At 67.6% G+C, this 13,358-nt stretch overlaps 1 protein-coding gene across 1 annotated transcript; it reads right to left on the bottom strand.

The window, feature by feature from the left end:
• Positions 1 to 2,295: 2,295 nt before the first annotated feature.
• LBX2 (ladybird homeobox 2) lies at positions 2,296 to 6,427 on the bottom strand. Its single transcript, XM_037896446.2, has 2 exons — positions 5,725 to 6,427; positions 2,296 to 2,830 (listed from the first exon to the last, which is right to left on the bottom strand). The coding sequence occupies exons 1-2, from the start codon at positions 6,047 to 6,049 to the stop codon at positions 2,466 to 2,468; spliced, it is 690 nt and encodes a 229-aa protein (XP_037752374.1). The 5' UTR covers positions 6,050 to 6,427; the 3' UTR covers positions 2,296 to 2,465.
• Between the last annotated feature and the right edge of the window lie 6,931 nt (positions 6,428 to 13,358).

Raw genomic sequence — 13,358 nt, forward strand, 5'->3', positions numbered from 1 at the left:
CCAGTGGGTTGGGGCTCCCTGGCGCGCCCCCATCCCGCTGGCCACGTGTGAGTCCCAGGGGCCAGTGGTCACCCGCCCAGCCGTGAGAGCCCAGACACGGCCCTGCCAGCACCGCCTGCCCCATGGCCTGGCCACCAAACGGCGGGGGTCGGGGGGCTCTCCTGGGCCAGGGGAGCAGAGAAGGAGCTCGGATAGCGGAGCCCAGCAACAAAGCCAGAGAGAACAAAGGGGCTGGAGCCATGACAGCCAGAAAGAGAAACAATAGGAAAGGGACGGTCACGTCAGGGCGGGGGCGGGGGGGGCGGAGCAGCAGGAATCTGAGGGGGAGGGGATCCTTCCCTCCTAGGCAGGGGCCCATGGTCAAGTGACATGGGGGGAGGCTGAGCGCCCTGATTTCCGGGGGGGGGCGGCCCCAGGGTGCTCTGGTCTGGGGGGGCTCTGATATGGGGGGGAAGGTCTCTGATCTCGGTGGGGGGCCTCTGATCTCCGGGGGACCCGCCCCAGGGCGCTCTGATCCCCTCCCGGGGGGCCCCACGAAGCTTGGCCGAGGCCCGCCGGCTCCCCCAGCCGCGAGGGGCGAACAAAGGGCCTTGACACCCCCGCTGGCTGCCCCCCCCAAACAGCCGGCGATTGATCTGCGAAGGACCCATGGGCCGCGGCTGGAGAACGGCGGGGGGAGCCCGTGGTGGGTCCACAGCTACCCCCGCGCGCCCGGGGCCGGCCGCAGATGCTGGGGGGTGGGCAGCTGCGCCCCCCCGGATCCATCACCCGCCGGGCGGGGCTGCGGCGACTCGCAAACCCTATGGAGCCTGGCCGGCTCCTCATCCCACCGCTCGCGGAGCCGACACGCCTGGAGAGGAGGCCGCGGCCTGACGCCGCGGGGCAGGGTCCGACCCCGGCCGTGGGGGGCCGCCCCGCTCCGCACGGTCACCCCGGTCCGCAACTGCCTCTCGCCCGGCAGCAATAAGGGCCGCACCCGGCTGGGAATAAGGTGTCTCCATTTATTCAAACTATATACACCCAAAAGGGGGGGGCGGGCCCAGGCCCACTCACCCTCCCCGCGGGGAGAGCCAGGAGCAGGGGCCCGAACTGCGGACCACGGAGGGGGGCCGGGCGCCCCCCATGGTTCCTTTCACCGACTCCCGGAGCCCCCCGTTCTCACTGAGCCGCTCCCCCCAGGCCAGGGCCCCCCCCAGCCCGCGGCAGGGAGCAGCCCAGGGATACTGACACACCCGACGGGACCAGACGACGCTATAAAATAAAATAAAATAAAATAAAATTGCACCAATTCCCCCGCGAGGGCGACTGGAGGGGGCGGGGGCCAGAGCAGGTCTGAGGAGGTGGGTACCCCGCGCCCGGGGAGGAGGCAAGGCGGGGGTGGGGAGGAGGAGGGAGTAGGTGGGGTGTACCCGTGCCCGGGGGTGAGGGGAAGGGGGGTAGGTAGGAAAGGCGGTTTGGTGTGGGTGGGTACCCCACGCCTGGGGGGGGGAAGAGAAGGAGAGGTAGGCAGGGGTACTCGTTCCCGGGGGCGGGCACGCAGGGGTGTGTGTGGCTAGGGTAAGGTAGGGAGGGATGGGGTCGGGGAAGGGTATCCCGCGCCCCGGGGGAGGGGGAAAGAGGGGGTTGGCGGGGGTGGTAGAAAAGTACCACGCCCCTGGAGAAGGAGGAAGGGGTGGGGGTGGGGAAGGATACCCCGGGCCCTGAGCGGGGGAAGAGGTGGGGGTAGGCGGGGGAAGGGTATCCCGCCCCCGGTGGGGTAAGCGAGGGAAGGAGGGGGTAGGCGGGGGAAAGGGTACCCGGCAGAATGGGGGAAGAGGTGCGGGGAAGGAGCGGGGAAGGATATCCCGGGCCCAGAGGGGGGGGGTAGGCGGGGGAAGGAGGGGGCAGGTGGGGGGAAGGGTACCGGCGCCCGGGGGGGAAGAGGTGGGGGTAGGCGGGGGAAGGAGGGGGCAGGTGGGGGGAAGGGTACCGGCGCCAGGGGGGGAAGAGGTGGGGGTAGGCGGGGGAAGGAGGGGGCAGGTGGAGGGAAAGGTACCGGCGCCCGGGGGGGAAGAGGTGGGGGGTAGGCGGGGGAAGGAGGGGGCAGGTGGGGGGAAAGGTACCGGCGCCCGGGGGGGAAGAGGTGGGGGTAGGCGGGAGAAGGAGGGGGCAGGTGGGGGGAAGGGTACCGGCGCCCGGGGGGGAAGAGGTGGGGGTAGGCGGGGGAAGGAGGGGGCAGGTGGGGGGAAGGGTACCGGCGCCAGGGGGGGAAGAGGTGGGGGTAGGCGGGGGAAGGAGGGGGCAGGTGGGGGGAAGGGTTCCCGCGCCCTGGGGGGGGGAGGTAGGCACAGGAGGCTCCCCCCTCAGTGAGGTGTATTTGGTAAGTCCCAGGCTCTCAGTACAGAGGGGCGCAGGCAGGGGGCCCGGCCCGGCCCCCCAAACCGGCTGCCTGGGGGGTCCCCGCCGCGGGCCCTCGGCCTCTGCCCCTAGTCGTCCACCTCGATCTCCTCCTCAGAGCAGGGCTCGGGGCCCGGGGGCTCGCCGAGCTCGGCCATGCCCGCCAGGCTCTCCAGGGCGGCCGGCGGCAGCTTCTTGAGCGACTCCACGTCGGCCTTCATCTCCTCCAGGTCCCGCTTGAGCTTGGCGCGGCGGTTCTGGAACCAGGTGATTACCTGCGCGTTGCCCAGCCCCAGCTGCTGCGCCAGGTGGTCGCGGTCGGCCGGCGCCAGGTACTTCTGGTAGAGGAAGCGCCTCTCCAGCTCGTGGAGCTGGTGGCTGGTGAAGGCCGTGCGCGACTTCCGCCGCTTCTTGGAGGCCGGCCGCGGCCCGAAGGCGCCCAGCGGGTCGCGACCTGCGAGGGGAGAGGGAGAGGCGGTCAGGGCGGCTGCTGGCCGGGGGCACCTTCCCTGCACCCGCCCCCAGCCGGGGCCTTTTCCTCGGCGCCCCGCGGCCATGGGGACGCGGCTCCGGCTCCCTATGGCGCGGCCTGCGAGCCCCCCACACGCTGCCCTGGCCCCTCGGCCCCAGATACGGCACCTCGCAGCCCGGGTTCATTTCGGCTGGGGGGTGGGGGGGGAAGAAGAAACCCCCTCCCCCGCTCTGTGGGGAACAAAGAAATCCGGGGCCTGGGAAAGCAGCTGAGATGGGGGCGGCGGGGCGGGCGGGAGAACCGGGGCAGGGCCCCGCCGGCGCTGGGGTCTCGCACCCGCGGCCTCCCTCTGCCCGTTTGCGGGGGACCCAGCGCTTCGGCCCTTCTCCCCCTGCAGCCCCGAGGCCTGTCCACGAACCCCGCGGCCCCGGGGAGAGGCCCCGTTCTGTAGCGCTCGGCGCTGTGCCCCGCACCCGCGGCCGGGGCAGAGCCGGCCGCTGTGACTTGTCCCGCTCCCCGGACTTCGCCGGGGCTGGGGCAGCCGCAGCAGCGGCGGATCTGCAGCCCGCGGATTGTCCTTCGGGCTGAGGCCGGGCCAGCGGCGAGGGGCCGCGGGCAACTGGAGACAAACTAGGCGAAGACACTGGAGTGACCCGAAATCTCCCGGCCCGGCCCAGACTGACACAGACGCTCCCGTCCGCGGCCAAACTCTCTTCTCCGCGCGGGTTCATGTCCAGGCGCCGCAGCCCTGTAGCCCGGGCCCAGGCAGGGCGCGGGAGCAATGCGGGGGGCGAGCCGGGGCTGGGGGTTGCGGGGACAGGGGCCGGCGGCCCATCTCGCTCGAACCCACCGCGATCGCGGCGCTGGTTACAATCCGTGCGTGTATTCGCCGTCTCTGAAACGAAAATCTCCTGGCTTAGAGACACAGGCCGGTTTAAAACAGCCCGCACGTTCCCGCGTCCTTCTTCCGTTTTAGAAATCCGGGCGCGTTTACTTGGGAAGTAAAATCTCCCCGAGGAGACCGCTGCGGTGGCTTCTGCCCCGGACCGTCCCCGGGCACCCGACAGAGTGACGGGCCCCGGCTGACGGTCTGAGACGCGTTTGTGTAGAAGGCCGAATACTGGGTCCTTCTGTCGGCTGGCAATGCGTCTGTCCCGGCACCGCGCCCGGCAGGTACGAAACAGACCCGCTGGGGAGACCCGAGACCGGTGTGAAAAGGTCGGGCACGCTCGAGTCTCTTTCTGAAGTTTCGGAGGAGCGCGCACGGGGATTGCTCGGCGGTAATGTGCTCGCTCCGATACAGTGAATACACCCCCCTCTGCCTGTAAATCCGCAAGCGGGAAATACACCGGGACTCAGCGGGTTCGTATGAGCTTAACGGGTCCTGCGGAAGAAACGATTTTAGACACCCCTTGGCCGGTGTCTGCCAGTGGATTGGGTATTTTCAGTGCACCCCGCGAGCTGAGTCGAATCACACATTTCCCGGGACCCGTGTCCACTGGGTGTGCCAGGTAGAAAGTCCGAAATAAACTAGGCGATGCGGGTTAGCGCGGGATTTCACGCGTCCCGCGGTCTATTTGCCGCAGCTCCTTGGCGGCGCATCCCCGGCTGCTCGTGCCGCCAGCTACGCCGGGCTCTGTTCGGAATACAGAAGCGTGCGTGAGTCTCCGAAAAACGAAACCTCGGTGTAATACGCGGGGCTCTGACCGCAAACTGAGAGCCCGCGTTTCGCACCGCTCCGCCCGCGCGCGTTAGTGTAAATCTCGGTGTTCTCACGCGGGCTGCGGAACAAAACTTTGTCCCAGCGACACGCGGAGTATTTATTTAACCGCTCCAGTAATTGTAACAATGTCTGTGTAAACCGAAACGGGAACCTGCCGCTCATTCCTCCGCGTTGGGAGGGTACAGCCCCGCGGAGAAGCGCTCGGCAGCTGCACGGACATCGCTGGGATCCGTCTGCCTGGGTCGGTCTGTCTGGTTGTCCGTGGGTCGGTCTGTCTAGGAAGCGGGGAAGGAATCTTCCACGCGGACAAGCCCCGGCGCAAGCTAAGGCAGCGGCTCGCTCCGTTTCCCGGCCGCGGAGCCGCTCCGGAGTCTGATCTGTCTGGGGCACCCCAAATTCCAAAGCCAGAGCTAAGGATACAGAAGTGTCCCAGCGCACTGGCACCGAACAATGGCTGCCTTCCTCATTGTTACCACGGAATTACAAAATAAATCCGTTGGGCTAGAAATACGGCGCTTACATTTCAGTGTACAGCGGCATAAGCAAGCCATTGTCTGGAGGAAATGTTCGGTTGTCCTGACTTCGCTGGTGCTTTTGTTGTCCCTGTTGGACAACTAGGCAAATCTCTAGAGAGTTGCTGTCCCCCTGGCAGACCCCTGCGTACCCCCGGGGAACACGAACCACCCGGCTGAGGATCTGGAAAACTCAGCCCGTCTCCCTCGCTTCCCCGCTCGGAGCGCGCAGGCCCCGGTCCCTGCGACTTTCCCCCGCTCGACTTTCCCCAGGGCTCCATTTCGTTCCCCGGCCGCTCTGGCTGCAGCCCCGGCCCGGCCCGGTTTCACCCTCACCGGCGGTTGCAGGAACTCCCCTGCCCCAGGCGCTTTCGCTTTCTCCGGGACCGAAGTGTCCCAGGCCCCGGGCTGGAGGGCCGCGGGGCCGCCGGGGTCCCGGAAAGAGCCCGGTGCAATTCGGGGCCGCCTCCCCTTCCCTTCTCCCAGGGGCCGGCCGGGTCACCGCGGTGCTCCCCGCCTGGCAGCCAGGGTCGGCAAGGCCCGGCTGGGGAGCGGGCAGGGCCCGGAGCCCAGGGGGGGCTGCCCTGGCCCTGGCCCTGCTTTCCCCGGGCCCCTGTCCCGCCCCGGCCGCGCCCCGGTACCTTCCGCAGCCTGCAGCACGTTCACCTCCAGCCCCTGGAAAGTTTTGCTGGCCAGCTCCTCCAGGGCGCAGAGCGGGGAGGACGGGGCGGGCACGCCGTTCCGGGGCGCTCCGGAGCCGGCCGCTTTGTCCAGCAGCCGGGGCTGGGGGGCGCAGGGCGCTTTCCGCACCGACGGCTTGCTCAGGATGTCCTCGATGCTGAAGGGGGTCAGCGGCTTGTTGGAGTTGGCCGGGGGCGGCAGCTGGTCCAGCGGGCTCCTCCGCCTCTCCTGGCCCGAGGGGTACAAGAGGGGGCCCGCCGCCTTCCCTTCCTTGGCGGAGGTCATGGCCCCAAAAGACGGGTGCGCCCGCCCGCCCCCGGGCTCCTGGCTCCGCGTCCTCCGCCGGGCAGGGGCTCAGCAGCCCCCCCGGGCCATGGGGCCGGGTCCCCCCTAGGAGACTCCGCTCCCGGGCTCCCAGCCTCCGCCCCACTCCAGCTGCTGCCACCTCTCACACTTCCCCGAGTCCCCCCGGCGTGGGCCTAGGAGCGAGGGCGGCGCGGGGCCCGGCGCGCCCGGCTCCCAGCTCCGGGGCTCCCCCCGCTCCCCGCAAGCGAGTCACTGCTGATTCGGAGAGTTCAGTTCTAGCCAAAGCTTCCCCGGCTGGCCCGGCGCTGGAGCCTTAAAGGGACAGGGCCAGAGTCACTAATTGGGCACCGGGGTAGGAGGAGCCTCAGCTGGAGTGTTAGCAAAGTTTGGGAGTGGGAGGGGGACCCCTCTTACAAGGCCCGCTGCGGGGGGGGTCCCCGAGGCTCAGGCCCCACTGCGGGGGGGTCCCCGAGGCTCAGGCCCCGCTGCGGGGGCGGGGCAGTCCCGAGGACCAGGCCCAAGAAGCCCTTTGCAGACACAAGCGGCCCAGTTGGTCGGGAGCCCGAACCCGCGGCCTCTTGACCTGGGATCCCCGCAGAGCGCACGGGACCCCAGCTCCGCGGCGGTACAGCGGGCCAGAGCCCACGGCGCGGCGGGGGTCAGGGAGCCGCAAAGCGGCCTGGCCCAGGCCCTTCGGCTCTGTCCGGCTGAGCCCCACTAGGTGCCGGGAGCTCGGTCTGGCGGCTTGTGGGCGGCCTCGCTTTCCGGGCCCCCGGGGACCCGCTGCCCCGGGCCGGGCTCTGCACACGCCCAGCGCCTGAGCACTCCGGGCAGGCTCCGGCGGCGGGATGGGAGCTGTGCTCGGGCCCCCGGAGCTCTGCGGGCAGCGGTTCCCAGCGCGCCCGGCTGCGCTGCTGGCCTCGGGGTCACCGGAGGCTCTTGCGGGGGCGGCCGTCCCTGTCCTGGGAGCCAGCGCGGGCGGGGCGGGCCGGGCCGACCCTGGCTGGTGGCCACTGCTGTTACCGACAAATCGGCGAGCGGAGCCGGGCTGCGCCAGGCGCCCCGGGGACCCCAGCGTCCAGGGGCGGGATCGGGGCCGTTTGGGCTCAGGCGCTCGCCCCTTAGCCGCAGCGGCTTTGTCCGGAGGCTCCTGGCAGCCGCTGTCCGCCTCGCTCCGGCGGGGCCCTGGCTCGGCCTCCGCCGGGGTTAGCTGCACGCGGGGCTCCCGGCTGTTGGCTGGTTAGTGCCGGGGCTCCGGGTCCTTGTCAGCCTCCCCGGTGGTGGCGCGTCTGACCCGGGCCCGGGGGCGGCCCTGGCCGGGCCGGCTCTGCCCGCAGGGCGGTGGCTGTAGCTGCCCTGCGGCTGCCGCGAGTGGGACTTGGGTCGCGTGGACCCCCTGAGCGACCGAGCCGTCCCTGCTCGCCGCCTGCCCCTTCCAGCCCTCGGGTGGGAGCCGCGGCTGCAGCCTGCCGAGCCCCAGGCCCGGGCCCAGCCTCCCCCGGCGCCCCGGCCTCTCCAGCCCGCTCGCTAATGCAAGGCAGACCCGGCCCCAGCCATATAAAAGGCGAGCGATAAAAGGCGAGCGATAAAAAGCTTTTCCTGGACTATCGTAAAGAGCTTTTCAAAGTTCCTGCGGCCGGCGGGCCCGGGCCATGTGCGGCGCGTCTGGGCCGCGCCTCCCCTCCCCACTGCAGCCGGGTGCTCGGCTCCCTCCTGCGGCCCTTCACCCCGGCTTCCCCGTCCCCCCTGCGGGGCTTCTGCCGTCCCAGAAATTTATTAGCTCCCTTGCTCTAAATGCCCCATAAAAGCGCAGGGGCCGCCGCGTCTGGCAGTGATTAGGGCTCCGGGCCCGGGGCTCTGCGCTGGTTTTGGGTTTCAGTGAGCGGCCCGGCTATAAACCCGCTTACAAATAGCTTTATGATCCAGCGCACTTGTAAACCCCCCTGCGCTGCGCCAGCTGGGCCGGCAGCCGGGGACCCGCGGCCAGGCTGTCTGGGGCCGGGACACACACAGAGCGCGCCCGGGACAGGTGAGCGCCCTTCTCGGCCCCCTGGGGCGGACAGGGAGAGTGCCCCGCGCCCCGGCCAGCCGGGCCCAGCTGCGATCCTGGGTTCAGAGCGGCAGTGGGAGACAGCCCCCCCTCCGGCCCCGCGTGTCAGCGTCTGTCCGCGGGGCTGGAGCAAACCCGCTGCGCAAGGATCATCCTGCACCCAGCGACCCAGGGAACCCGCCATCGACCCCCGCCCGCGTCTCAGTGCCCTGACCCCCAGCCAGACCCCCTCCGGCTACACGGCTGCCCCGCAGCCCCACAAACACACACTGCTACAGACACCGAGATCTCCGCTATTCCCTAGACGGGTTGTGTTTGCTGCGCACTCCTGTGTCTGCCCAGCGCGCACGGAGACACACACACACAGACCCAGACAGACAGACAGACACACACAGAGAGACCCAGACACACACACACACACACACAGACCCAGACAGACAGACAGACACACACAGAGAGACCCAGACACACACACACACACACAGACCCAGACAGACAGACAGACACACACAGAGAGACCCAGACACACACACACACACACACAGACCCAGACAGACAGACAGACACACACACACAGACCCAGACAGACACACACAGACCCAGACAGTCAGACAGACACACACACAGACCCAGACAGACAGACACACACACACAATCACTGCTATTCCGTACACGCGCAGACGCACAGATAAATGTTAATGATCTCTCTAGCAGTCCGATACAAATCGATCCATCCCCATAGACACCCGTCGGTCTCATCTGTCTGTCATTTCCCGTACACATCTCCGAGCTACCATCTATCCCCAGCCACCCCCTCTATCTATCTATCTATCTATCTATCTATCTATCTATCTATCTATCTATCTATCTATCTATCTATCTAGTGAGCTGTAGCTCACGAAAGCTTATGCTCAAATAAATGGGTTAGTCTCTAAGGTGCCACAAGTCCTCCTGTTCTTTTTATCTATCCCGAGCCACCCCCTGTATCTGTCTCTCTATCGATCTCTGTCTGTCTGTCTGTCCGTCTCGGTATCTCGTTCCCTTTCTCCGTTCCGGGCTGGACACGGCTCAGTTCTTTGGTGAGCTCGGGTTTTTCAGGCCAGGCCGGGCCTGGCGGGATAAAGGCGAAGCCGCAGCAGGGAGCTCCCGGGTTTTCTCTCTGGTGTCTCCAGTCGGGACGCAGCCGCCGCTGGGCCGGGGACAGGACCCCCCCGGGCAGGGTGCTGGGCAGCCCCCGGGCTGCGGGTTCGCCCCCCGGGCTCTGGGGTCGGGGAGGCAGGCCCCAGCGGGGTCCGGAGAGCTGGCGGAGAAGCGCCCTCCCGCAGAGCGGAGCCGAGGCCAGCGGGACCAGGTGCGCAGCCCGGGTACCGGGACCGGCGCTAGCGGTTGTTGGCCCAGGCAGGGCCCGGGGAGGCAGCGCGGGCGCGGCTGTCGGTACCGGTGTCAGCGCCGCTCCGTTCCGCGCCGGCTGGTCTAGCCGGGGAGACTCGGACACGGGGCCGTCCCCCAAGGACTCGTGTCCGGCCTGGGGGCTGCAGGCCGAGGCGGGGCTGGGCTCTCAGGTCTACAGCGCAGGGAGCCCCCAGTGCCTGGCAGGGCCCGGGAAGCCCCCAGCCCGGTGGGGCGCAGCGGGGTTCAGCGCCCGGCACGGCAGGAGCTGAGGGACAGACAGACACCCGGAGAGACGTGCCCGGCCCCGCAGTTGGAGGGCTGCACGCCGGGATGCCGTCCCGCCACAGCCCCCGGGGGCGCACGCACACGCGTGGGAGCGCTCCTGGCGCGGAGCTGCAGGGACCGCTGGCGGCGTTTGATCTTGAGCACCCGGGGAGCGGGGCTGGGGCCCGCGTGGCAGCCCCCGCCGGGCCCGGCTTGGGAGACCGGGACCCCACCCGGGACCGTGCGGGCCGCAGAACGGCCGCCGCGGACGCCAGGGACAGAGCCACCGGCCCGGGCGTGGCTGGCTCCGGCCTCCCCCCGCCCCATCGGCCCCCCGCGCGGCCCCCATCAGCGGGGAGAGGGGTAGCGGACCCACTGGGGCTCCCCGCGGCTCGCAGCCACCTGGGCGCCCGAGCTGCGCCCGGCGGTCTGGCGGTGAAGGGGTTAAAAGCCGCCGTCACTCAGCCCGGCCGCGGACCCGCTCCCCCGCCCCCGGGGCCTGGAGACTCAGTGGCGGAGATAGACGGGCCGGGCCGTTCACACGAGCCACTGGGAGCGGCTGGATCCTTCTGCGGCGCGCCTGGGGAGCCGCGCCATATGGTGACAGCGCGGCCCGGCGGGGAGCGGGACAGACAGGAGCAGCCGGGGGAGAGGGTGTGTGTACACACACACACACACACACACACAGCCTGGGGGTGTACACACACACACACACACACACACACACAGCCTGGGGTGTACACACACACACACAGACACAGACACAGACACAGCCTGGGGGTATACACACACACACACACACACACACACACACACAGCCTGGGGGTGTACACACACACACACACACACACACACACACACAGCCTGGGGGTATACACACACACACACAGAAACACAGCCTGGGGTGTACACACACACACACACACACACACAGACACAGCCTGGGGTATACACACACACACACACAGACAGACACAGACACAGCCTGGGGTATACACACACACACACACACACACACACACACACACACACACACACACACAGACACAGCCTGGGGGTGTACACACACACACACACACACACACACACACAGCCCCGGGGGTGTACACACACACACACACACACACACACACAATGCAGGCCCAGCTAGCCCCAGAGCCTGCTCTGCCCCCATGGCCAGGGCGCTGTTGCAGGCCTGCTGGCAGGGTGGCACCCAGGCCCCAAACCATGCAGGCCTCAGGCACCGCCTGCCCCAAGGAGCTCACCGCCAGCAGAGGGGGGGGACACACGTGGGCCAGGGTGGGGCAGGGTGCTCGGCGGCCCAGGGAGTGGGGTTGGCAGGGCGGAGCGCGGCGGGGCGGGCAGGTCCTTGCGGGGTCGGGGTGGCCTGTGACCAGTGCAAGGGGCCGGGGAGAAGCAGGGCCTGGGCAGTGTGGCTGGTACAGCAAAGGCTGCAGGTGGCATCATGAGCTGAGATCGGTGTGTGGGGCGGCCCCACCTCCTTGGCACAACCCCTGAGTGCCTAGACCCCCACCCACGGAGTACAGCGTGCAGCACACCCAGACACGCACATCACACCTCGTGCCACACACATCACACCCAGACACGCACATCACGCCCCAGCACACACCTTGTATCACACCATGTCACACATATCACACCCAGACACGCACATCACACCCAACACACACATCACATCCAGACACACACAACACACACACCTCGTGTCACACACATCACACCCCAGCACACACACATCACACCATGTCACACACATCAGACCCTGACAGACACACATTATACCCCAGCAGAGACCCCCCATGTCACACACACATCACACCCCAGCACACACAGCCCTGTCATGCACATCACACCCCAATAAACATGTCCCATCCCGACACACACACCTCACACTGTGTCATGCATATCACACCCAGACACACACATCACACCCAAGCAGACACCCCCATGTCACACAGACACACACACACACACACAGAGCACCCCAACAGACACACATCACACCCTGAGAGACACACATCATGCACATCACACCAGGCACACGTTACACCCCAACAGACACCTGCCCATATCACGCAATCGCACTCTCAACAGACACACATCACACCATGTCTCACACACCCAGACACACATCACAGGATGTCACACACATCATACCAAACTGAGTACACCTCACATCACACCATGTCACTTACACACACACACACACACACACACACAGAGCATTGTATCATGCCTCACTTCCAAGCCCCAGAGTGAGGAGTGCTGTGTAAAACCCTGTCTGGAATAGAATGGAACAGGTTCCACCAGAACACCACAGAGAGCGCCCCCCCTTCCCCCGTAACTCCCCCCCCCAACTCCCCCGCCTTATGGGACACGCTGGAAGCCAAGCGCAGAGGGGTTCGTTTGCATTGTCCCTTTGGAAGGAGCCGCCATCTCGGACGTATCAGCTGGACAGAACCGGAGCGGAGCAGCCGGTGCAGTGGCTTCTCAGGCGCAAAGGTCTGACCCGCTGGAGCTCAGAGACCCCCTGCCAGACTCTCTGGGGTGCTGAGCCGCATTGGGGGAAGGATCCCCACCACCCGCCACCTCCCATGTGCAGCTGCGTTTCCAGAGCTCCCTGGGGGAGCTGAATGCAGGCTGCGCGGGAGCGTCTCTTGGAGGGCCAAGGCTCACAGGAGGCGTGTGGGGGGGGTGTTGATACCTGCCCCCACCGGCAGCCTCGTGACCTTCAGTGGCTTGGGAACTGGGCTCAGGGGCGGTGGGTTTGAATCCAGACCCTGCCGGGGCCTGCTGGGCAGCTGGGACAAGTCACTCCCCTGTCTGGGCCTCTCCCTGGCCGTGCTCCCTGGGAGCCCTTTGGGGTCGAGCTGTCTTTGGTTTGGCAACAGCAAAACGGCCCGTTGCAGCAAGGGGATGGTAGCACCAACCCAGACAGCCACGGCCGCTGTCGTGCTCCGGCCACGCGCCCTGGCTCAGGCGAGGAGCGTGGCCCAGGCGAGCAGGAGACCGAGGCCTCAGGCCCACAGCTGGGGCTGCGCGAGGATCAAAGGGGGTCGTGAACCCAGGGAAATTCCCCTGCGTGCCCAGTCGGGCGAAGATCAGGCATTGTGGTTTGAACCTGTGTTAGCAGGTTGAGGCAAACCCATGCCCCCCTCCCCCGCACACACACAGCCGTGCCTGGCTATTCACCCACCCCTCAGCCAAGGCAGGCCCACAGCCCGAGAGCAACCCCCCGCTCTGGCTGCGTTAATGCCGGGCTGAGGCCTGCACCAGGAAATTGCAGCTCCTGGCACTGATCAGGGCTTGCCGGGCCCTGGGCAACGCCAGCTGGTCTGGTGGCCAGGAATGGAGCCTGCGAAGAAAGGGAGCCGGGCACAGAGAGGGTCCCTGCATAGGGCAGGGCAGAGGCTCCCACCTAGGCCTGTGGCGGGGGGCAATGGGGGTCAGGGATTGAGGAGACAGGAATGGAAACACAGCGAACAAAGGGGATGGGAGGAGAAGGGGAACGTGACCGGTGGGGAGAGACAGGTGCCAGGTGGGAGCTGGCTGCAGAGCAGG

Source organism: Chelonia mydas, chromosome 4 (assembly GCF_015237465.2).
Source record: "Chelonia mydas isolate rCheMyd1 chromosome 4, rCheMyd1.pri.v2, whole genome shotgun sequence".
Lineage (NCBI taxonomy): Eukaryota > Metazoa > Chordata > Testudines > Cheloniidae > Chelonia > Chelonia mydas.